At 37.2% G+C, this 26,272-nt stretch overlaps 1 protein-coding gene across 1 annotated transcript; it reads left to right on the forward strand.

Annotated features, from left to right (window-relative positions):
- Nucleotides 1-1,387: 1,387 nt before the first annotated feature.
- On the forward strand, nt 1,388-15,843 carry DNAH14 (dynein axonemal heavy chain 14). The gene is made up of 7 exons (XM_061350473.1): nt 1,388-1,446; nt 3,044-3,156; nt 6,583-6,701; nt 8,292-8,432; nt 9,599-9,732; nt 11,073-11,237; nt 13,822-15,843. The coding sequence occupies exons 3-6, from the start codon at nt 6,692-6,694 to the stop codon at nt 11,208-11,210; spliced, it is 423 nt and encodes a 140-aa protein (XP_061206457.1). The 5' UTR covers nt 1,388-1,446; nt 3,044-3,156; nt 6,583-6,691; the 3' UTR covers nt 11,211-11,237; nt 13,822-15,843.
- The last annotated feature ends 10,429 nt before the right edge of the window (nt 15,844-26,272 follow it).

Consider the following 26,272-nt stretch of genomic DNA (forward strand, 5'->3'; position numbering starts at 1 on the left):
ACTGAACTGCTTTCACCAAGAATTAACCTTACTTCACCTCTCAGTTGCTGGGTTTCACTGCTGTGACCCTCTGCTCAGAGGCTGGTGTGTTGTGGGAGAGCTGGCTGGGGAGAGCTGTTAACCCCCAGTGCCCTGCAACAGTGCCCCAACTGCCACTGCTCACAGCCGGAGGTCCTGCCCTGTCCCACACACCAGCTCTCAGTTGCAGGTAACAGCCAAGTCAGCATCCACAGAGCCAGGAGGCTCTCACTGTCTTTTCAGTGCCAAAAGAATGATTCCCTGATCTGTCCCTAAATGGAGAAGTATTAAAGCTATTGCCTGTAGTGGAAAAGCAGGTCTTCTCTTTAGCCGTGGCTTAGTTTATGTTAACTTCCAGAGCATAACTGTTAGAGGTACTATTTACTTCTGCATGGCTATTGCTACTATAGCTGCTTCTGTATCAAAAAATGTTTTGCCTATGTATTAGTATTATATATTCTATATAATGTTATTATACATATAGAATCACAGAATAGTTTGGGTTGGAAGAGGCCTTCAAAGGTCGTTTAGTCCAAACCCCTACAATAAGCAGGGACATCTTCAACTAGATTAGGTTGCTCAGAACCACATCCAGCCTGCCCTTGAGTGTCTCCAGGGATGGTGCATTCACCACCGCTCTGGGCAACCTGTGCCAGTGTTTCACAACCCTCATTGTAAAAAATTTCTTCCTTGCATGCAGCCTGAATCTCCCCTCTTACTTTAAAACCATCATCCCTTGTCCTATTGCAAAAAGCCCCCAAGTCTCTACCCATCTTTGTTATAGGCCCCTTTTAAGAACTGAAAGGCTGCAATAAGGTTTACCCAGTCTTCTCCAGGCTGAACAATACCAATGCTCTCAGCCTTTTTTCATAGGAGAGGTGTTACACCCCTCTGTGATTGTTTTCGTAGCCCTTCTCTGGACCTTCTCAACAGGTCCATGTCTTTCCTGCACTGAAGACTCCAGAGCTGGATACAGGACTCCAGAGCTGCAGTTGGGGTCTCACCAGAGCAAAGCAAAAGGGCAGAATCACCTTTCCAAAGCAAATAGTTTAATTTGCCAGTTAATGTACAAATAACTGTTTTTCATTTGTCAACCGTGTAAACTTTTAAGTTCCAACACTGCAGAAGCAAATATCCAAACACCACCTGATTCATAGTAAAGCATGCAGCTGTTCTAAAGTATGAAGTTCACTCTGAAGGCACAGTGGGGAACCAGTCATCTCTGCAGATTTAATTCAGTAGTTATTTTCTTACTCTTAGGTTGAAGAACACCTACACCAGCTGGATGAGTGAAACAAAATACTGAAAGAAAAATTAGTATCTCGTCTCCGGTTTGAACCAGATAGGGCAGAGGCACTGCTTATGGTAGAAAGCAGGGATGTTGCGTGTGAACCAGCTGACAGCAGTGAAAAAGACAACAGTAAACAGGTGAGAATGTGCATGATCTTGAACTAGACTATGTGTTAGTATTTGAATATCTATTCTGAATTGCAGTTAATATCCTCCTAGCTGTAGTTATACTAGAAGTCTGACTTAGAGTTTATTGTTACAATTATCTATTGTCTTAAGCTACAGTGAAATACAAAAGCATGTATGTTCTGAATCCTTTCTAAATCTGGGTACCCAACATCCCAAAATGAGATCTTTAAAAGCTCTTGTCAGTTGCTAATAACCCTGCACTCTTAAATCAAAGCCAGCACTGTTGCATTTGAGCTTCTGGACTGAACTCTGGGCTTGGGCAGCTGTGACTGTTGAAAGTGTCATGTTGCTGAGCTCTTAGGGACGTCTTCAGAATGGTCCAAACCCAAAATATAAACAGACTTGTAGCTGAACACAGGGGCTTGTAGAGGCTCTCCGGGCATTTGGAACAGCATAATTTTTGCACAGCTGATTCTGTTTGCCAGTGTGGCTTTGGGGATATGGGGATGTTTTTTCAGACTCAAAGGAGTGATGTTAACGTAATCCAAGATTTAAAGTATTTTTACATATAGTATTTTTTTTTTACAATTTCTTTTTAAAATCTGGCTTCTGTCCTGGACAATATTACATGAATACTTGTTAATTACATATTTAGTCATGGGAGTGAAAGTCTTCCACCGAGGAACCTCATAAGGAAAACTTCAGAGTCTGCTATTTATTGTGAGGCATTTACCTGGAGGAAATTTTCCTGAGTAGCTATTAAAATATGGGAATTTGAAAGAAACACATTTTTGCTTAAAACCCAGCTAAAGTCCTGCAATTGTTGGTGAAATCGCCTTAATTTGTTAATAACCAACCAATCTCTGTCTTTCCAAAGCAGATTACAATGTAGAGCCTCGCATTACATACTTGCTTTTACCAAATATGCACAGTATGAGTTAGACTTCATCATTTAAATTATCTTCTCATAACAGTAAACTGTAGCTCTCAAATATGAGAGAGAGACATTATATTCTGTTTCACATCATCTTAGCTTTTTCTTATTCAGTGTAAACTCTTTATTCTTATCTTTCACATATGATAGGAAAATTCTGGTTTATGTTGCTAATTTGAATAACCAAAATCAGACCTCTAATTTTATATACATGAATGCCTTACTCCCTCTATAAATCCATGTAATGAATCTAATTTACATGATTAACAGAATTATTTTCATGTAGTTAGTGTTTGACTCAAGTGTCCTGAAAAACAATTTGTTGTTTTAAATTTGAAATTTATTTATTTTTCTGAAGGTTTTTAACTATTTGATAGAAACAGCAGAAAGCAATTTCATGCTCCTTATGAAATACTAGACATTAATTTTAGTGCTCTGATCACTGTTATTAAGTAACTTCTCAAGATTCTTTTTATAAGTAAATATTCATACACATAAAATGCTGGATATCTTAACTCAGAAAAGCTCTGTAATGAAAGCTGAGCTAAGCCATCAATTGGTTTGAAAATGTTTTCCATGGCTGTTTGATTTATTTTTTTTAATAGATTTACTATATGACCAGTCACTCAGTGGTTATTGAAATTAATTTATTTCTCTGCCCTTTGTTCCCAGTCATCCTCAGCAGAGGAGAAATATCCTATTCTTCGCACAGCAGTTTACAGAGCAAGTGGAGAAAGAAAGCACAAAGCAAGGATAAGAGAGGAAGGCATTTGTTTTGGAAATGTGTATGTGAAATTCTATGTCTTTATGATAACTTCCTGTTCTCTGCTATTTGAAATTTGAAACAGCAGTGGGTGCCTTCTACTGAATTAATTGACTGCTTCCCTGTGAATCCTGTGAAGCTTGGATTGATGCTCGGGATAAAGCTTATAATTTTTGATCATTGCAATAGAGTCTGATCTTGTTTATGTCACTGAAAATCTGGAGAAGCACTAGTGAAGTCATTGCAAACAGAATGCAGTCTAGTCAAGAGGGAATGACAGACTATATAAACCTGTACAAATGTATTCCTATGTACTGTGTTGCTGTCGCATGTATACGCGAAGACAACTCTGGTTTTCAAATTTAATGATAGAATATGATGGCTGAGTTGATTTGTTTAATGTTTACTGTCTGGAAGTGAAACTAAAGGCGTGTTCACGTTGCTCTCGGATGCTGTATCAATACCTCTTGGAAGTGGCATGATAGGTGAATGGATGATGTTTAATGGCCAAGAATTGAAGATTCAGAAAAATAGAAAATTGCTGTAGTGGGATCAGTGAAGTCCAGGATCCTGCCTCTAATATTAGCAGGAGTAGAGGATGTTTAGGGAGACCACACAAGCCTGCATGGCTACCTTCTGTGGTCCATTTCCCTTGTATTTCCCTTACATCCATAGTTATTTGATTATGAATGTTTGGGGCTGTAGTGCTGCTGTGTATCTGTTTATGAACCTGTTGACCACGAACTTTTCTTCTCTGCTTTTGCACCTCCTCATGCTGTCATCTTCCACAGATACCTGTGTCAGGAAGCTCCAGGAGTTCATAATCCCCAGTCTTCCAGCAGTTCAACTTTTGGTTTCCTTTCACACAGGTGATGAGGAAGGAAAATGTTTTTTCTGAGGCTGAAGAGGCATGCATGCCTTCTTACAGGCAAAACTCTCTTCCTGAATTTTGTAGATTGGATTAAAACCACACTTGGCGAATTTTATCCTAAGTAATTTTGGGGTTTTGTTTTGGGGCTGGGGGGAGCTGCTAATGAAATTTGTTTGCCAGTTTCTTCTCAATGGATTTTGAACTAATTGATCTCTTGCATCTGAACTCATATGAGACCTGTAGACCTCTGGAGGATGTGAACATTTCAGTTTGTGAGAGAACAGGTTTTGTACAATGGGACCTCAATTTTCATCAGTCCTGAGCTAGGCCCAGAGGTCTCCATCCCACACATCAGGAAGTATCTGACCAGTAAGGATCTGCATTCTGGTTGTATCATCAGCCACCATACATGCTGCCATTGTCTAGTTTAATTAGTAGGTGATGAGAGAGAAATTGAAGATGGAAGTATTTCTGGGGAGTGATTAGGGGAGTATTAAAGAATGGATTAGGAAGCTGCCAGTCTTCATCAGTTTCAGTGCTCACAGTATGAGTTATTTTGTATGTGTGTATTTTGCCTACTAAAATTTTTTGCCTTTTCTTCAGAAAAGCATGTTAAGTGCTGCTGCTAGTATATATCAGGGACTGCTAACGAACAGATTTCTGTCTCATCCTTCATGGACTGTATTTGACTTTGCCAGCACTTTATCATTCCTCAGTTGAGAGGAATCTTATTCAGGGTTTCATTTGCTGAGGTTTCACTCTTTTCCTCTCACTCCTGTTTTCTGAAGGCAAAACTCCTCTTAGAACGGAACTGTGTGCACTGGCTGTGCCATTCAGTTCAGTATGGTCTAGTTCTCCACTCTTCTTTTTAGATTTTTCTAAAGTTCTTTAAGGAGTTTTTTGTGCTCTGAGACTGCCAAGAAAGGATTTTGTAACAGTTAGCTCCCAGCCCCCAAAATAAAGGATGCCCCTATATCTTTGAATTAAAGAAGATAGAGTCTCCATTCATAGACTCAAGTACAAGATAGTTGCTAACCACCGTAATTCTTCTTTCCAACCAGGGTTTGTGCATTTTATCTTTTGGAATAAATGCTCATATTTGATTGCATGTTATCACATGGAAAATGTAATTCATAGTGAATGAGGGCCATTACAGGGGAAGTTTATACTGATCTACTGATCTAAGAAGGATGACAGCAGACCAGTACAGCGCAACAGTGTCCTAGCTGGATAAGAAAGAAGTTATGGAATAGGGAACTTTTGAGATGTTTTGGTTTTGTTTGTTTGGTTTTTTTTTTTTTTTTTGTATGAATAGCACTCACTCCTTCCTTTTAGTAGTTTGTATGTTGGAATTCTGTCCTGGAAGAGAAACTTCAAGACTTTTGCATTGATATTCCATTATTTTGTGCATATATAGTCTGTGTAGGCTGTTGCTAAAGCAGAAAGTTCAAGCATGTGAGTTTTAGACAATTTCAGCTGCTTCTAAGTGATTCTTTGATGCCATTGCCACTCTGATGTAAGATGTATTATGAATTGGCCTTTTCAGTCTGAATTATATAGCCTGAATTTTTACAGCATATTCACAACAGAGTTGGACCAATGGCTGAAGTATAAATATCCTGATTTGTTTTCCCACCAGTGTTCCAGTGGTTTATTTTTGGTTGTTATTAAAGATGTAATTGGTAAATGAGAACAAACTGTGTGTGAAATCACTACTTCCTTTATAATTTTTATTATTTTCCATTTTGTCCTGACAAGGGAACTTTTTTGGAACTTCGGAGATTAAAAATGTATCTAAACTGTGTGTGTTTTCAGTGCATGCAGAGGCTGTCACCTGCAAGCTGTACAAGAAGCTGGTGTCGCTAACTTTTCTGTGTTCTTCTTTTCTTTGGTTTTAACTGCTGCTGGTTATTTTTCTTATGTTTTCATGCAGACAAGCTAATGTAGTGCGTATACTTCTCAGAGTTCTCTAGCTTAACCTTGAATTACATTTGCATGTGTATTTAACTTAAGAGATTTTCAGATTGGTTTACAAATCTAAGAATGAACTTGAAGAACCCTCAAGACAATACAAATCCTGTGTTATGGGATTCTTATTTGTATGCTTTCTCTAGGAAAGCATTTAATTAACAAAATACTGTTTATTATGTTTTTGCTTTCATAGCAGATACCATGCTGTTGGAATTACTAAAAATGAGAACAAATTATAGCATTGATTTATTTTTTTTTAAGTAGCATTTTCTTAGTTGTGCTTCCTAGAGCTTAAACTTAGCTTAATCTTCGAGCTCTTTGAGGTTAATCAAAATAATGGCCAGGCGCTATGCAATCCTGCTTCTGATGCCTGTAACACAAGAGGTAGGGCTGTAATTTTACTTTGGTTTCTTTCCCCACCCTCACTGTCTATCTTATTCATCATGAACAAAGCTCTTGTTCTGTGTCATAGGACAGCTGTATCCTAATCATAAATGCAAACCATTTTACAAGTCTTATTTTAGTTGATTGTTCTATTTTGCCTGTAGAACTGAATCTTCTCTTATTTTTTTTTCCTTCCTAAAAGACTATATTGTTCAATTTTAGACTCACAAGAATACATAAGGAGGGAAGAGAAGAATCTGTTTGTCAGCCTACTAGCATTTCAGAGCATGAGACAAAGTTAAAAAGCAGCATAACAAAACCAACATCCTTAATGTCAAGGAGTGAGTATTTGAAAATGACACTTCCCACAACTTCTGCTTGCAAAGGAGCTCAGCATGGTTTTGGCACACCACCTTTGTCTTATGTGCGTGTTAAAGTACCCAAAATGACAGAAAGAGTGGTAATAAAAGAGATGACTTTCTTTCCTCATCATTGTAACTGTTCTTTTCGAAACAGTTGTAAATGTACGGTGTCCCCCAGTGCATTTCTAACAAAGAATACTGTAAGTCACTGGCATTCCAGGTTTTTACTTTAGGTGTCATCTGATAGTTAATTTTCTTTTTTTTCTGCTGAAAATAACAGACTTACTGGGCTTCTAATATTTGGTGAGATGTAATACTGCAATAGGCAGCTGTAGTATGAACATACAGTCTGTCCTCCCTAAAGCCTTTGGAAGGGAATGATCTTCTTCCTCTAGGCATGTAAGGGGATGCAAGCCACACTTTAATTGTAGGAGGTGAATATAGAAAAGACTCTTGCAAAACCTCAGATCTTTCAAAAACCAAGAAGGAAAAAGTGGAACAGTGGAGATGTAGCACAAACTATAACTCAGTATAACAACTGTAAAGTGCATAAAAGTGTTTATTCTCATTTTAAAAAGCTAGTTATCCATACTTCCTTCATGTGTGGATTTACCTATTGAAAGTTTCTTTAAGTGAGAAGGCTCTGCAATGGGTCTCAAATATGCCTTTTCCAGTATACTATAATTAAAACTGAATATGTAATTGTCTTTTTTAATTGTCCTCCAACCAATTTGGGATTTTTCTGAAGATTGAAGTGAGATCATCTCTCTAAAGTACAAAACTATAATTCATGCTTCTATGTATGAGGAAAGGAAGCTATTCACAAAGACTTAGCAGCTCTTGTGATCGCAATTCTTGCTCTTTGAAAGTCATTTTAAGCTTCAAACTGATGGCAATGGGTCAAAATTTAAGCAAATCTGCAAGCTTGAGCTCATTTACTGTCATTAAGTTTTGGATTAGGCTTTGAATGAAACTTGCAGAAAACATTTTTGAATCAATTGTGTCCTGTATGTCTTCAGCACATTGAAAAAGAAAATCGAGAAAACTGCCATTTAAAACAAAGCATTGAAGTGTAGGGTGGCTCTGGCTGGGATGGGGTTAACTTTCTTTGAATTAGTCTGTATGCTGTGCTTTACATTTGTAAACAGTAAATTTGTAAACTGCTAGAACAGTGTTGGTAAAGTGCCAGTGATTTGGATATTGCTGAGCAGTGCATTTCATGGGGTGCCAGCTTTCTGTCTTTCAGAATAGATGAAAAGGTTTTCTGGTCATAAACTTGGCCAAGCAAATGGCAAAAGCCAAAGTGAATGTTATCTATCCTCCATACCTCATGGTATACGTAGGAAACAAGTGCTACATTTCACATTCAACCGTATTGAATGATGATCTTGAATACAAGTTTTACTATACTGACAACAAAAAGAAACAGCTTCATTAAGCCCATCAGAATGCATTTGGGGAAGTAGACACTGCAGAAATTTAAATTTGTAGGAAGATTAATAAATTAGAAAGTAATTGTGCATAATGATCTGCTTTAAATGACTCATATTTTCCTTTTTGATGTGTCAGTTACAGATAATGTTAGAAACACTGAAATGCAAACAGCGGTTTTGGATCCAAGTTGCCATAAAAAGACTCGTGAACAACCAGAAGTTGAAAGACCTTCTAAAAAGCCCTTCAGGACCAAAGTTTATTCTTATGATAGAACAGGTATGTAACTTGCAGCAGTGTGGGGGAAGACTGTGCTGTCAGTTATGCTTGTAGTGTCTTTACTTCAAATTTACATTCATTTAATGGAGAATATATTCAACTAGCTGCTGTCTTTCCTCATCTCTTTCCTGTGTTCAGAGTAAGAGTACACCTGAAAGGGAAAGCTGTAAATGAGAGAGTACTGTCATTTTAAACTCTATTTCAAAGGCTATGGCTTTACCCTCTGTATTTACCTTTGATGTTTAGGGTCTTTTTTTTTTTTTATACCTGACCTCAGAGCAGAATTTCAGCTAGCATTTGAATTTTTATTTTCTTTTTTAATATTTTATAGTTAGCTACAGCAAGTTTTCTTTTAATTAGGGGATTTGCAAGGAGTAATTATGTTTTCCTACTTGCCTCCCAGGAGTAGTGTGGGGGAAAATAGATTTTGGCCATTATTTCTCCATTAAAGCCTGAGGAACTTATACCACAACTGGATTTTATTTTTTTGCAGATGTCTACAATGTTTTCTATGCACGTTGTAATAGGGGTTAAAAAACATGGGAAAAAATACTTCTGGTGCTTTCCATGACTTCTCAAATTATTTTCCATAACGTTTATAGTATTTTTGTTCAGCTGGGGACTTGTTCCTCTATACTGGACCTGATTGGTCTGATTTCTAAAGGGGAGGCATGTTTGCATGTAAAAAGAACTTTCTTTTAAATATTCAGATGAAAAATTGTTATTCTTCTGTTGTCAACATTCTTTTTGTTCAGCTGAGATTTTGCTCTGACTTCAGAAGCCTTTTATTTCAGTTTTTTAAGCATTTGAAAAAAGTCTTTGGTCTGTAAATCATGTTTTCTGCCGAGTGTTTTGAATTCTGCTGTGTAAATTACACCAAAGATCAAAAGGTCAGTGTTAAATCTCAGGAAGTAAAAATTGCTTAGCCCACATTTGAACCACTGCTCTTCAGCTGCAGGAAAATTTGGAATAAGACCTTCTAGGGCATGTTTTCAGTGTCCCAACTCAGTCTGAATAACATTAGACCAATCCTCCACACTTATTAAGGCTTATGCAATGAAACTAAAGAATGAATGGCTGGCTGGTTGGCTTGCTTGTGCAATGAATCTAAAGGTTTTGTGTTTAAGGGGAGGAAGAAAACCCACAACTTTTTCTTTTTTCTTCAGAAGCAATTGATGATGATGCTATAACACATATCTTGAGGCTTCAAGGCAAACTTGGCTGGCAAACAAATGTGCAGTCATCTGAATTGTTACCTGGAGAGGCTGATGTGGCCAGATTTCAGAAGTTCACACTTGAGGTGATTTTTACCTTCCTTCTCAAATCCTGTGCAATTACACAGAAATGATGCTGGTTATGAATCTAAAATACTTATTTCCTGCAAGTTTTTGCTTCTTAAAAAGGACAGATCTGTTCCTAGAATCAACAAAAAGTTTAAAAATATACTTTAAAAAGTATAAACTATTTTATAATGGTTTATATTATAAATAAAGTTTATAAACTTTAAAAATTAAGTTTATAAACTTTAAAAAGTATAAACTATTAGAATTAATTCTTATTAGCAGAGTTGAGTTATAATTTTTATATATAGGAAGTGGAAACCAAATTACACTTTGCTATGGTCTGAGCCATAGCAGGGTTCTGGGAGGAGATGGTACCTAAAATTATACTGAGAGGAGAATAGTGGTACCTGGAACTACTTATTCCATCTCTGATTGCATAGCAATCACTTAAACGTAGCACTTAGTCAGTGCTCCAAATAGTTAAGCTGTTCTAACATTAAGCAGACTAGTGGTCGTGTCTGTTCAGATCAAACATGCCAATCAGGAGGGCAGTATTTGTTGAGTGATACTGGGCAAGCTGTTCTTGATGTAGCCACAGAGGGGGTTGCCTGTGTTCTCTTACTAGTTTGGTGTCAGTGACAGACACACACGTATCTGGTTTAATTATAAGTAAACGTTATAATTAATGTTTATTTATAAGTTAAATGCACACTTTTTCATGAACAAAAAATAATAAACAATACAGAAAAAACCCACCAGGTTTATTTCAATGTGCACAATGTTGTGAAATATTTTGGATACAAAATGAAAATGAAATTTGTGTTTATCCCTTGGGGCTTCTGATTTCAGATATGACTGAAAAATATTTAGGAAGCATTGTAGTTCTCCACAAGTCTACAATTTCTTCCAATTAAAATGATGTATTTTCAGAACACCTAGATACTCTGATATCTCTAGTCTTTAACTGTTAGGTGTTTGCTACTTAAAGGCTTTATAGTGTTTTTTAAGCTTAACAATGCTTAACAGTTTTTATAGGTGATGAATTATTGAAAAGTTTCAAGTTTGGATAAGAAATTTAGAATACTAACAAGGTTATGTGAGACTTTTCTCAACAAGAAATAGTAATACTGAAGTAGCTGCTGGTAGAAATGAAATATTATTTAGAGTGGAAATAATAGAGTTGAAAAATGTGATAAGAGAATAACTTGCAGGTCAATTCAGTGTTATTACTAAACTTGCTTATACAGATGTTTAAATACTGTATTTATCTTTTCATGATAAAATCTAGAGATATATGACTTGTAATTGTGGAAAACAAGTTGTATATCTAAATATAAATAATTTCCTCTTTTGATAGACACCTCTAGTGTTAGAAGATAGTGGGGAATTTATATATTGTCTTCAACGAAACAGGAACAACTTTAAAGCTGCCTACAATCCATACAATTTACAGGTTGTCTCTGTGCATACAGCTATGCATAGCAAAATATATTGAACTGTTTCAGCTTCATATGTGTCTAAGGTAATGTACAGCACACGGAACAATATGAGCCCAGAGATTTCCACAGGAAGAATTATTTTGCTTTCTATTATCGTATCACATTCCCATTGCAATTATGTTGCTTTCTTTGCTTATTGGTCCCTTCTAAAGACAAGTCCTCTGTTGGCTTTGAGCTGAATATAGCTCACCCTTTTGCTCATGCATGGGTTTGGATCTTGAACTATGCTATAGTTCAAGACTAGCAGTATCAGAAGATGGGTAACTTCAAACTTAGCACTTATTACCTACCTTCATTTCTGAGCGCAGTAATGTACAGGGAATACACTCACATCCTGCATGTTCTGATCTCAGACAAGGGCGTACCCTCCGCTCTGTTCATGGAAATTGGTAGTGTTTATGACTTACCTTTGCTTTTTCTTCCTTCACTCTTTGCATTGTAAAAGGTCAGCCCCTAGTGACTTACTGATTAGTCTTTGCTTAGTCTTGGCAGTATTTTCTTTTGAAAAAAACCACAAAAGACCAGAGTTTATTCTGTATCTCAGAATGAGGTCTCACAGCTGGTTTAAGCCTGTGTAAAGCAGCTGAGAGACTGGCTCTAAGCCACCCTCTCCATTGCATTGGCACTGGGCATGGCTAGTCTGTTGGATTGTCTGGCTAATTTAGGTGAAAATGAAAGAAAATACTTTGTGTATTTGTCTGCTTGCCAGGTTAATTGTCAGTCAGATTAGAGAGCTAATCCATCTCACCAAGAACACAGAGTACCGATATTCCTAAAAGAAGTGCTAAAAATAATACCTTTTAAGAATATGAGCATCACATTGCAGGATGTTTCATCAGTTCTTAAATGTCTTTGAAGACAACTCAACTTTGAAGCCCTTTTTCTCTTTAGCATCAGTAAATTTTAGAGCCAGTATGACACTAAACTTGCATGGAAGAAGTGATAATTGCATAATTTACATAATTGGATTGTTGCTGGATGCTAAAGTGAAACTTTTTATTGTATGTATGAGGTACTTGATTTAAATGTCAGAAAATTGTAGACATACCTTAGAAACTCATACAATTACTATTGTTAAAATGGGGAAAATGTGTTTTCTACCAGTGGAGGTACTAACCTTTTATAAAAACAAATTGGAAAAAAAGAATAAGTGTTGGGAACCTGACTTGGGGAAAAAAAGCTATGGCGTCGTTTCTTTGCCTTCAGAAAAGGCACTGTACCACTTGCTGCAGTACAGAAATTTGAAGTACAGCCAGGATTTAAATACAAAGTGACTTGTTCCAAATCATTGGTAGTAAAAGAGCTGCTGCTTGCTTTGGCTAACCCACAGAATGATTAATTCAAAACAGTTAATTGGTGCTTCGTAGCCAGTCTTCTATCTTTCGTGTTCCTATGAAAGATAATGAAGATTTCTACGTAAGTACATCTGTGCATTGCCAATTTACTGTATTCTTGCCAGACGCCAGTCTATAATTTGAAGCTGATTTACAATTCACGTTTATATCCTTTCACATAGGAGTACACATTCTCTTAGGAGAATGAAAATCTGTTTGCTTACCTTGTTGTTGCTTTGGTTCTAAGATGCACTTTGTCTACCTAAGAGGTATGGCAGAGGTTTGAGAAAAGTGTTTTTGGAATTCACTGCTAGAAGCTGTTATGGTGACGTATCTGCCCATGTTATATTAGAAATCTTTCCACAAGTCTAATTCTCTTTTTCCTTTATTCAGTGTTGCATCAGGTAGCAGTGGGAAAATACTGATATTCCATAGTTTTACTTGCTAACAGTAAATAAGTACATTCACATTTCTCCTTCTTGCATACCTGCTGTGAAATAAAGCGTATTTGTATATGAAAGGTATTAAGTAAGCCTAAATAAATGGATTTTTAAATGTACTGAGGGGTTTTTCTAACTAGGGACAGGCTCAAGACATCTGCATGAATGCTTTACTGAATAGTGTGTATGTGCCATAATTACTTATTTTGAATGACAGAAACTTCTTAGTATTTAAAGGGATAAAAACATCTAGTAACTGTAAGCTTGTTCAAAATTAAACAAAACCATGACTGGTAGACAAAATAAAACTTGGCGAGTTTTACCACCACTGGGGTCATCAATAATCATGCTTTGGGGGCCTATAGGGATGCTGGGGATAGACTCTTCATTAGGGATGTAGTGGTAGGACAAGGGGTAATGGGTTAAAACTTAAACAGGGGAAGTTTAGATTGGATATAAGGAGGAAATTCTTTCCTGTTAGGGTAGCGAGGCACTGGAATGGCTTGTCCAGGGAGGTTGTGAATGCTTCATCCCTGGATGTGTTCAAGGCCAGGTTAGATGACGCCTTGGGCAATATGGTTTAGAGCGAAGTGTCCCTGCCCATGGCAGGGGGGTTGGAACTCGATGTTCTTAAGGTCCTTTCCAACCCTAACTACTCTCTGATTCTCTGATTCTCTGATTCTCTGATTCTCTGATTCTCTGATTCTCTGATTCTCTGATTCTCTGATTCTCTGATTCTCTGATTCTCTGATTCTCTGATTCTCTGATTTGGTAATGCTTGTCAAATTATTTTTTAAAAGGACTTACGTGGTTTTTCTTCTTCTTTTCCGTAGTTTTCTGCAGCCCCTAAATTAGGACAAATGGAAGTAACAGTGGTGCCATTATGGCTGCATGAAAGACAGTTGTATTATAAGTTACGTGATGTGAAATTCATTTCAAGTAAGGAATGTAAAAGGAAAAAAGTTAACTAATTACAGTAATAGATATCTCTGGTAATGTCATCACATGCACTAAATTTTAGGAAGCAAGTTTTCCATTTGTTCTCTTTCAGGTTATACGGGCTATGAAATAGCTTGTGCTGCTTATTTATATAAAATGCATTGAAGCGAATTTTGTAGGGTAAAATAGAAGAAAATAGGTAGTGGTGAAATTGTCACATTTTTCTGGCTGGCTGTTTTGGAAACATCAGTAAAAACATGATAGCCGAATTTTAACCTCTTGCTTTGACATATATTAAACATCCATCTCCTGTACATGTGTTTCGGTATTTTATTTGTATTGCTTTTTGGTGAGATATGTTTGTTTCTGGTTTATTTTTGGTTTTCATCTATGGAACATTGCTGGAAGTGATTCAGCTGTGGTACTTGACCCTGTGTCTAATGTTTGATTTGTGCAGTCAAGATTTTTGTGTGTTCATCAGTCATGACAATGATGATATGAATTTCACACATTTTTGCAACTGTATTTTACGTTTGTCAGTGTCACATTCCACATATAACAATTAAACAAAGTCATAATAATCCTAGTTCATTATGCTGCTCCACAAAGTTTTGGTAATATTTGTTGTTATGAATATGTGTGTATATGTGTCAATTAGAGAAGTAAAAATTGCTGCCATGGGAATGCTTAGAAGACAGATTAGCCAATTTTAAACTTTTAAACAAAATTTTACCAGGCTGACTTTCTTTAACTGCATTTGATGCTATAACTGTGCTGAATGCTTAGTTCATATCCATTATCAGTCACTATCACTCTAAAGTCAGTTAAACCTTCACAATCTCTATCTGTGAGTATGCAGTACCACAGAGTAGATGTGTGTGCATAGCACAGTTCATGATTGCCTGGGTCACTGTAGTTTAGGAGGTAGGACTCAAAACCTGTCTACGAAGGGAAGGTGAAACAATAATGAACATGTTGCAGCTCTCCTCCCTGCCCAACCACATGGGGCATTCTACCCATTTATAAATGTATTGTGTTTATATTGATTCTAGAAAATTGGCCTCACCTCTGTGAGGTGCAAAAGCTTAATGAGTACTTTCCCAGGCTGAAGCACATGCATTGCCCTGTAGCTTGGCTGGTTTTGTTTGTTGATTTTCCCCAGCTGCTGTTTCTTTTCTTAAAGCAAAAGTAAAGCTTGTCCAGCTTTGTGGTTGTGTGGCAGTTTGATCACTGTTCAGTAGCCAGGAATTATGGATTCTGGGACCTCCTTTTGTTTTCAAACTGTGGGCATATTTTCAAGGCCTTTACTGTTATCCTGTCCTTAACCTACATCCCAAAAAGAAACATCTGGTATCAAGGTTCAGTTTACATAGGACATGCCAGCACAAGTTGGTAACAAGCCTAACGGCCAGCACTGGGGCTTAGTGCATAAGGCACAGTTAATTTAAAGCTTCTGGTTTGTTACTGGCGGTGGTAATGCTAAAAATAGTATTGGGCACAGAAAAGCTGATGCTGTTTTGGTACCTTAGGGATGCTTATGTTTGGGTTTAAAACAAGCTAATGCTAATGATTCCTTAGTGTACTTTTATGAGTGCACCAGCCTCTTCTTTAGCTGTACTGTTCATAAATGTGTAAGATAGATGAAGAGGTGTGGAGCAGATGTAGAAAGTGGAAACTGGCTACATAGATCCATGTCTGTCTCCCAACAGTATCAGTGCTGTTAATGAGCAGTTGCCACAGCAGGTGTGACAGTCTGTAAAATTTTTATGCATAAATAATTATTTCTGTTGCTTCTAGAATGAAGAAGTACTTTCTAGTCTGGAAAATCGGTGTTAGAAGCAAGATGGACAAGACCAAGTCAGTTTGAATGTAGGTTTGTCATGGGAAGAGAATAAAGAATACTTCCTCCCCTGCTATATGCTTTACCTGTTTGCATTTGTTTTCTTTAAGTACATTATAAAATCAAAGCTCAGGTTTCTCCAGATTAAAATTCCAGGCTCCTTCACAGAAAGATTAAAGTACCAGGAAACTTTTATTAGAGTAAGTCTTCCGTGATGTTGTGAACAGGTAATCTGGCATTTGTATAATTGTCTCTGTTGATTTATGTTTGTCTAGTGCCAAGCACAGTGGGGTTTTGCTTCATGACTAGGGATTCTCGCTAGACATAGGATGACAATAGTAATAATACAGTCTTGTACTGCAAAATGAGAATCATTGCACCAAATCCAGGCTAAATATGGGCTAGATGAGAAGATAGTTTTCAGTCTGCATGTTGAGATGAGTAAACAAAATCCCATCACACTTCATCTATTCTCCTTAAGTCCATCCTTTATTGGCATGTAAATAACATCTGTATTATGTAGGTTTAATAATGAAAAAGACATTGTTAACTCCTAACAAGACATTTTTTTTTCCCCCTTTTATTGAAATGTATCCTATTTTTAAGATTATTCTTAGAGGTTTTTAATTAGCCTTGTGTTAGACACTTTCTGGGGTTTATATCAAAATGGTTAGCCTTACGCTGAGAGCATAGGGATTAGATCTTTCACTTGTGCCTAGGGTAAAGAACTGGGAAAGGTTGATGGCTGTTTTCTTCCATTTGAACAGTTAAGTGGAAAATTCATAAACTGTCAGGTAGTCTTTTGTCTAATTTTAAAGATACTGAAATAGGAAAGGTGTTTGAGTAAACAGGGTTTTTAACTGCATAAAAGCTGAAAACTGTCTTTTATGGAATGCATCATTAAAAATAATACATGAGTTGGCTTCTGAAGAGAAAAACCTCATGTTTTCTCCTTGGTTGGCATTAGTCAGAGACACTTTCATTAATTCATACATTAATGCTTAACAGATACATAGCGCTTTCCCTTAAGCAGATTTTTTGTAGGTGGCAAGTTCATCAAAATTCAGTTGGGGCACATTAAATGACCTGACTATAGAATATTTTTAGTATGTTTTATCAAAATGAGATTTGTCTCTTGAAACGTGTTTTATGTCCTGAAATCATACAACTTCAAACTTTTATAACCCTTTTATAAACTACAAAGTAGTCCTGATGCTCTTCACACTTCAGCACTTGAGGAAATTTGTGGGGGAGCTTTTCCTGGAGACAAAGATGGTGAGATTGATCACAGTCTGTAAATTTGTGGAGGTTTTGGATTTGGTTTTTTAATTCAGTATGTTGAAGACCTTCTTAATAGGTGGGTTAGGGCAGGAAATCACAGAAGGACTTCCCATGCTATGTTGACTACACAGCCTGCTTATGCAACTGATTTTTACTGGTAAGATATAGATCTCTGTGCATGAAAAAAAGCAATTCAAAAATTATTTTGTTGAATTTGTTCAAATTCTTTATATTTCTCAAATGTCGTGTTGAGGTGAAGCTCAATCTCTTCAAACTCTTTGAAGTTTATTCATGCAATCAATGGTTATGCTTTGGTTATTTCTTAACCATTTCATATATGGTTATGCGATTTCTTATTTTAAAGTCGTTTAAAAAAAGTACTCTAAACAGGGATAGCGAAACTCCAACATACTTGAGCTGCACGTTGGTTTGCTGTGTTTTCCATCTTCTGTACAAAGGTGTGTACATTAGAATCATAGAATCATAGACTGGTTTGGGTTGGAAAGGACCTTAAGATCATCTAGTTCCAACCCCCCTGCCTTGGGCAGGGACACCTCACACTAAACCATGTCACCCAAGGCTTCGTCCAGCCTGGCCTTGAACACTGCCAGGGATGGAGCATTCACAACCTCCCTGGGCAACCCATTCCAGTGCCTCCTTAATTTCCTCCTTATATCCAATCTAAACTTCCCCTGTTTAAATTTTAACCCATTACCCCTTGTCCTGTCACTACAGTCCCTAATGAAGAGTCCCTCCCCAGCATCCCTGTATGCCCCCTTCAGATACTGGAAGGCTGCTACGAGGTTTCCACGCAGCCTTCTCTTCTCTGGGCTGAGCAGCCCCAACTTTCTCAGCCTGTCTTCATACAGATCACATAACCAAAAAAAACCCTCAGTGTCTATGTTTTGAGTTGGAGACCATATAATGGGTTTGTTATCCAAAACAAGAGGTTGTGATCTTAGTCCACTTACATGTTTATTCTCCCTATATAGTGCTCCTTTTGGGTGTGTATTCCCCCCTTCAGAACCTGGAATTTAAGATTCTGTTATCAAGAGCATGTGCTGAAGAGACACCCTCCCTTTGAATATTCCACTGCTATCAGCCAAAGGTATAAAACTCATTGCTGCTTCTCATCATCTTACTAGTACCCTAGTGTGTCCTTGCTAGTACTTAGTGTGACATATTTTGATAACGTTATTAAAAAGGAGTTATAAGTTAAATAAAGGAATATCTTCTATCATTTTAGTTGTCCTAAATTCTCAGATTTTGGATTACTCCTGATTTCAGTTATTTATGCCATTGAACAACTGGTTCAGATTAATATGAATTATTTTTGAAGAGTAGAGAGATTTTAAAGGAATCTTATGTAAAAATGTAAGAAGAAAACGAATATTCTAGAAAAGACCAGGCACTCAGCAGCTCTCTGGACTTGCTAGGAGATAACATAAATTATGCCTCATGGAAAAAGTGCTCTAGCTATAGTTGTTCAAGGATTTTTGTATGAACTAAAACCCAGTCCTTCACCTTTAAGAAAAATAATGGTTTTACAACAAAAAAAAAAAATCAAAAATGTCAAAACCAAAGCAACACTGGTCTCACAGCCATCTCTCTTCATGCCTTTTAGGTTCAAGGTCCATAGAACTACTACCGCCTGACTGATCTGAATGGTAGATTGACAAGGACCCATTCAGCAGCTGGTGGTGACAGCCAGCAGGACATCATTTGGTATCTCAGTGCTCATTTGTTACAGACTGTTCTTCTTGCAAATGTGGTAAGAATTGCTTAAGTCTTGTTAATTCCACTGTTAATTACAAGCATACTGTTGCTCGTAGTAACTTCACCAGTGCTTTAATAGGACAGTCCATAATTTGTGACTGTTCCTCTGTTGTACCACATTCTCCTCAATCCGAGGACCTACTAGTGAGCATCAGCATTCTTTTTTTTCTTATGGTATCAGTACTAAGCTCTATTTTGCTAATGTCTAAAATTATTTGTGGCCTGATACCCAGTGTTGGTGTTAACTCTTTTAGGGTTTGAGATAAATTCCCCAGCTTGCAAGAACTATGTCAGTAATGAAAGATAGATTCTGTCCTTGCTAATCAAGAGGGACTGAACTAGAAGTACAATTCAGATGAACAGACACAAGGAAGTTGTCTTCACAGTGTTTGACAGTAGTCTGCATATTTGTAAGGCTACTATAATAATGTTTGCTTTGGAGGTGCAGTTGTGGATAAAACCTTTAACCAAGGGATATTACCCTCACTTCTCGTTCAGGTTAACTAGATCATCTGTTAAGAGGAACTTAAGCACACATACCCATATTACTAGGACAAATCAGTTTCTTCAGGAAGACATCTGCTTTCAGATTTCAGAGCTTGCCAAATAAAGCAAAGTGCTGCAAGTAAAAATAAAAGCTCAAATAATATAAGGAGTTGTTTCATAAGCAAAACTGCTAATAAGAAAAAACAGTGCAAATAGAAATAGCAAAATACTGTCTTTCAGACAAGATAGAATTGTATCAATTGGGATTCTTCTAAGATTTCACTTTTTAAAACTTCCAAAATATTTGTAGGTGAAATTAAGATTTTTATTTTATTTTTGTTTTAAATCACAGAGAGGACGAACTTGTGTCAAACATAGTACTGGAGGAAACCCTGCACGAGAGAACTAACATCTTCTGATATTTCAGTCAGGTTTGTTCAGACCTTTATGACACCACTTTTCCGGAATGTCAGCAAAGATGAAAATAACTAAAGTTCCTCCTTTTTGAAATCAGTAGATTATTTAGTACTTCTAAATAGAGTTTAAGTAGAGTTTAAGCATATTTCTATTTAGTCTAAAATAAAGATGCCTCTGGTGAGGCTGCAGTTTGTGGTAATTCTTTTACCCCTCTAACAAAAACATGTCAAGGGAGAAGTACAAGTATTATGCAAGTTTTTTCCCTTCTCTGCTTACTGCTCCATTATATCACCAGTCTCCCAGCAACTTCGGGACAGTTAATTCGGTCATTCTGACTTACAAATGCAATGGGTTTTTCTGTGTCACTTTTTTTTTGGTATAATGTCTCAGGAACATTAACAGAGTTATTAAACAGACAGTGACTCAGTTGCTCTGCCTCCTCGACTTTCATCTTCTTTCTTTATACTTATTTAGGACTTTCTGTCTCAAACATACGGGTCTTTGCTATTTTGAATTTCAAAATTGTGATTTGCTCTTTGGAGTGTTTAATTTTAAATGTGTGAATTAGATACATGCTACCCCGGGTATACTGCTTACTAAGATGTTCTGTAGAGCTTTTATAGACTCATTTCCCCTCCAGTGAAGTATTTCAATTACTTGGAATCCTTTGTGTAAACACACTGACGATTCAATATAGCTTCAGCAAGGGCCCTGTGTGCAACCTATCATAACTACCCTTATTTTACGATGAACGAATTGATCAGGGAAGGAAGAAGACCTGCTTTTTACATTGTTTGCTGAAGGTTCAGAGACATTCAGAGTGCCAACACGAAACTGAAGGATGCTCCAGAAGGATGTTAGGTTTTTAAGTTCTTTCTGTGTGACCCTTGTCTGTCTGGTTTGAATAACTCTACAGGAACCTTTGTCATTATTCTTTACTATGAAGGCTGCAAAAAAGAAGGGTGAGAACAGTGCTTAAACCCATGACCAGATTGGGAACTACTTGTACAAATAGACCTATGGTACCAAAACAATGCAGTGTCCCAAGATTAAGAAATGAAGCTTAAGTGGCAGTGGTATTTTAACTGTAGAAGGATAATTCCAGAAAATCTGTAGTTCAGCCCCAGAAATGTGTGCACTGCTATATAAAATGAACAAAATCTGTCCTGAAAAATTAATATTATAATAAAGAAACATTGAGGGGGAGAACCTGAGAGGGAAGTAACACTAAAAATATCAATACCATAAACCAAGAACTTCCAGGCAGGCTTTGAGGTAGTTTTAAAATATTGTGCAGAATATCAAGTTGAATAAATGGAAGAAAATACAATTTTATGCTCTTTGCAGCAGTTTGTCTTTTTGATAACACTATTTCTCAGAGCTGCAGTAGTTTAGAGTGCATTTCAGTAATTGCTTGAAATTGAGTTTCTTTTTCTATCTCATCTTACATATGACTGGGCATACTTCAAGAACATTGCAATTACAAGTAGAATGTGTTAAAGTAGTCCTCACCTTAACAAAATCTTTAGTTTTAGTAGGCAAATGGTTGCAGTCAAGAAGGTTTTAATGTACGAAATAAAACTCACCTTTTTTTTTCCTCTTGCAATGTTAAATCCACAGATGACAAGTCTTCTGTCTCTTAGTAGTTCAATGGCACAAGGAGAACCCTACAGCAAACAGTTTATATTATGTTGAATAGCTCTACCATTGCAAACATCAAAATCAACGCTACAAAAAGAAGTCTCTTCAGAAGATTTCAAGAACATTCTAGTTAAGTATATGAATGCTGTGAAATAAGCTGTGGGAATGACTACTGAAAAGCATAGATGTATGATCAAAGTCAAAAGCTTTAACTGTCAGAAAGACTGCCTTCTGTCTTTTGACAGCTTGCTTTCTGGTTGGCTAATATAACACATTTGTCTATGAATAATTAAATGGAAGAAATTAATTCACATCTCTTTCAATTAAGTGGATTTAGAGCTGGTGAGACAAACACTGATGGAGATAAATGAGAATATGTTATGTGATTGAATTTTGTGTTTAAAATTCAGTGATACTTTGAAATCAAATGCTGCTTCTTGACAGTGATGCCATTAGCCGTTTATAATGTCTGCTTGGCACTCAGAACCACATGCTGTGTAAGTCATGGTTCTGCCTCAAAGGGCTATGTGTGATAGCCTGTAGGCATATTCCTAAAGTAGATATGCATGTATCTTCTCTGTCAGAACTTTTTATTAGGGTGGTCGGTAGTGGGCATGTTGATGCTTCACTTCCCTTTCTCCTGGATACATGAGAAATAAGATGGAGTCCTTCTAGTTCCTTTCAGATGCCACCTGGTGACAAGCCAAAACATGTCTATGTTTTGCAAATGATTTAGCCACCTGTGGCTAAATGCCTTCCTTAACTATTAGACCATTTCTGAGCCATCCAGCACAGAGACAGTGCTCAACAGAGTGGTCCCACAATTATTGTTGTGAAGGATTCCAGAACCAACACATGGATGAGCAGAATGCACATACGCATACTTCATTTGGCTTCTAGTAAGCAAGCACTAGTGAAAATGCCAGCCAGCTAGTGTATACGTTTATAAAACTATGTGAAATGTATTGAAAAATTGTAATGTAATTGTAATGTATTTGTAGTTCGTCACAATGAAATATTCGAAGATTCTAATAATCTGCTTAAATTATTGATGTATTTTTTCCTGTTTCATTCATTCCAGGGACAAAAACCAAATCTGGAAAAGTGTCCTGATAAGTTGCAGTCCTCATCAGGGAAACTTCATCTATTTGCATTTACTTCGGCAACTGGAGGTGTGTTGGAATGAAAGGATGATTAAGAAGATGATTCTCTGCTCAGCATAAACACCCTGTATGAAACTCCTGTAAAAAGAACAGGAATAACATTTGGTTTCAATGATCTTGTTCATGACATATTTGAAAGAGAACCACCCCTTCATATTTTTATATGTGAAACACACCACATGTCATTTGTTAATATTACTGTGTTTCTGCTGTGCTGCTTCATTTTTCAAGACCAAAACCTTCAATTAATCCGCATGGGTGGTTTTAAAAGCCTTCTCTTTGAATATGATTCTGTACGTTTAAGAAGAAAAACCCATGAGTAATTCTCTCCTTATTTTCAAAGTCAGTGCCAGATTGTGTTCCACAAATCATATCTTTTATTATAAGGATTAGACACAGTCCAGGAGAAGATATTTATCCCTGATAGTATTTCTTGCTCTGATAACGGCTTTTCTGAGGGAGGAATTGTCCATGGTGAGAGTGTTTTGCATCCTACTCAGGACAGAGCAAAGTTGTGATGCTGCACAGCCTCTCCCTCTCAGGGGATGGCAGCTCCATCCTCCAGGCCATAGTCTTGCCTTTCTCTTGCAGCATGAAGTGTTGGGGCAAGCTGGGTAATGCAGAAAGCTCAAAACACTCAGCTGCCAATAAAAAGTTAGAGACTCTCTATTTGATGTCCTTCAGATTAATCCAAGTAACTATTTGAGAAAGAAACCAGGAGGTTTAAAGGGAGAAGAAATAAATACCTAGGTTCCTTTCCATTAACTTCTTTGCAGCAAGAATTGCCTGTCCCTTTCAGCTTTGCCATGTGCATTCACCAATTTCAGCTCTTTTTCCTAGTTAGTTACTACAAATGTCATGGGGTTGCTTTCTCATCAAATGAATGAAGTTTTCTTACTCTATTCCAGACTCCTACAGCACCCATGGAAGCTGTGGAACATATTGAAGGGATTTTTGACAGCCAGGTGACCACACAATGCTGGTAAGAAAAACAATCTCTTTTGAATTATCCTAAAGTAAAAATGTGTGATCCCTATGAAAACAGTTTCATTGGTAATCCTTACCTCTTCTGATGAAGGCTACTTTAAGCTGTCTGCCTTTCCACAGTCTGCCTGGCAAGAGCATCTTGAAAAAACCTAGGTAACGTAGAATTCCTTAGCTCCTTCATCCTAAGTTGTATTCTGATGAATATTATTTTTAATGCTAGATAACTTTATAAATCTGGATTTTTTCATTCTATAGGCCTTGCATTTCAAGCAAGGCACCTCCTGGCAAGCTCTTGCTTTCTAAGCACTAAAGGTGTTTTAGGAAGACAAGATCTGGAGATTATAGCCCCGGCTTCTTTCCTGTTTGCACAGTAGCTGGATGAGACCTTCCCTGTTCAAAACATTTTTCTTTTTAAATATGCCAAAATGTTTCAGAGGTTTCTCAGCTCTGGTGTTCTCAGGGATCGGAAGATGAATAATGGATGTTGGTTGGAACTTAATGATCTTAAGGTCCTTTCCAACCCTAACCGTTCTATGATTCTATGTCCTTTACTAGGGATGGTTTTTAGGCGATTTAAGCTGCAGTCTGACTTTTGGAGAAGAGCTTGATTCATGAGAGAAGGAGGAGTTGGGTGATACTGCTGTCAATTTTACAGCTGTTGCTGAAAAAGCTGCTTACTCTAATAGCAAATGAACTATGCTTGTAGCTTTTCTGCAGGTTGTATGTGAAGGATTAATTATTTAAACTGTTGGTGTGTCTGTTTAGGCATTTAGTAATTTATCAAAAGAAAATTAGTCTCTGGGATCAGTTGTCTCTGCTGCTTTTATGCTTTTTAAAGTGCAAGTTTAACGCCATTGCATCCAAAAAGTACCTTAGCTTGGGCCACTTGGTGTTTGATATTACAGATGCATTTCGTATTACAGATGTATTGGGGTTTTGTTTCTTCACAAGAAGAACAAAGTTATGGTCTGCTGATAAACTTCTGCTGTAGCTGAGGTGAATTCTTAATATTATTACAAATATGGAAAACCAGTTGATGAAGGCTGCTCCCATAAGGGCTGCAGGTTTGATCAGTGTTACAAGAGGAAACCTTCCTTCATAAGTCGAGCTTTTCTTTTAGGTAAAGAAATGTTTCAAACCATGGGTTTGCATAGTCAAGAGTGCAGGATTTAAAAATAATGACCTAATCTTGCAGATTGTTACCAAAGAATCCCTACTAAAAAGGGGTAAATTTAACATGCTCTCAAAAGCAACTAGAAAGATGTTTTGAACCCAGTGCTATTGTACATATCTGCTGTGAGAACCGGACTGAAAAAGCTCCTGCCTGTTGCAAAGCCTGCCTTAGCCATGACTAATTTTTAACTGGAATGAGGACTATCGCTAAAGCAAGTCTTCTCTCCTTATTCCTTCAGTTCGATTTTTCTCATTTCTGGTTAATTTAGAATCGGGATCTAGAAGTGCATGAAAATCTGCAACTGAATTAAGAAATGGTTTAAATGGAAAACTTGATTCTTCTTAGCCTGATTACACGAGTACAAATCAGAAATGACTCCATGGAAATCCATGGGGCTGTAGTAAGGTAATCTCAGTATAAGCAGGAAAAGTAGATAATTTTTCTTACTTCTCACTGAAAAATAGTCTTAACTTTAAATATATACTTATTGCACAGAACTGCTCTTTATCAAGCCAACTTAACCAGCAGACATTTGGTGTAAAGGGGAATTTTATGTTTTCCAAAACTAATGATGAGAAGACTTCTGTTTTTCAACAGCAATGTATATTTTACCCAAAGCTGTATTATTAAAGTCAATAATTCATATTTTTGCCTTACTATTGTAATTTGGCTTCATTTTTATCACTATGTAAGCAGAGGCAGGATTCAGCCATCTATACTGCTTAACCTCCTTGTTAGTGATCATATGGTATTCCTTTAGCACTAAAGTGGCTAATGTAAGTATTCATTCTAATGTAAGTATTCATTATAGCACGTTCCAATGCATCTAACAGTGTCACTTAAACTTAAATCTAAAGCACACCTAAATGAAAACTTAACTACATGGGTTTATTCTTGTTCTTTCTTAAATTGCTCTCTATTCCAAAACTGAACCTCACGTGTTGAAACCTGCAGAAGCGCATTGAGGATAATGAAGAACCATTTGACTGGCACAAGAAGTTGGGACAAAGTCACGACTGGAAGCTCCCAGGTACCTTTCCATGACACCAGCAAGTACCAGAAATGAAGCCTCTGCTTAAGAGGTGACAAACCAGCATCGTTTCCCTGTGACACAGATTGTCTGGAGCCCCCATGGTACTGCAGCAGGTGGGTCTGATGTTTATAAAGAGAAATCTCTGCCCAGGAAACCTGTCTGCTTAAGCCAACACTATGTGGCAGGGAGGAGTGCTCGAAAGGGAAGGTGAGATTGGATGTTGTATGTTCTATTCAAGATACTATTAGCACCAGGGGAAGTTTAGACTGGCTATTGGGAAAAACGCCTTATATCTTCCCTGTAAGGGTGGTTAGACATTGGAACAGGCTGCCCAGGGCAGTGGTGGAGCCACCACCCCTGGAAATGTTCAATAACCATGTAGGTGAGACCCTTAGTTACATGGTCCAGTGTTGGATTTAGCAATGCTGGGGTAATGGTTGTACTTTATGATCCTAAAGGTCTTTTCTAACCTACTCGATTCTGTGATTCTATTCTATGAAAGTTGACTGCAGGTAAAGGCAGAATGCCTCCAGTGCCACAAGTTCAA

This window comes from Neopsephotus bourkii, unplaced genomic scaffold, assembly GCF_033783945.1.
Source record: "Neopsephotus bourkii isolate Nb327-2 ecotype Australia unplaced genomic scaffold, CSIRO-AGI_Nbou_v1 NB_518, whole genome shotgun sequence".
Lineage (NCBI taxonomy): Eukaryota > Metazoa > Chordata > Aves > Psittaciformes > Psittacidae > Neopsephotus > Neopsephotus bourkii.

Coding starts and splice junctions, on each gene's coding strand:
- DNAH14 (XM_061350473.1), top strand. Junction 8,433..9,598: donor TTATTCTTATGATAGAACAG/GTATGTAACTTG, acceptor TTTTTTCTTCAG/AAGCAATTGATGATGATGCT. Junction 9,733..11,072: donor TTCAGAAGTTCACACTTGAG/GTGATTTTTACC, acceptor CTCTTTTGATAG/ACACCTCTAGTGTTAGAAGA.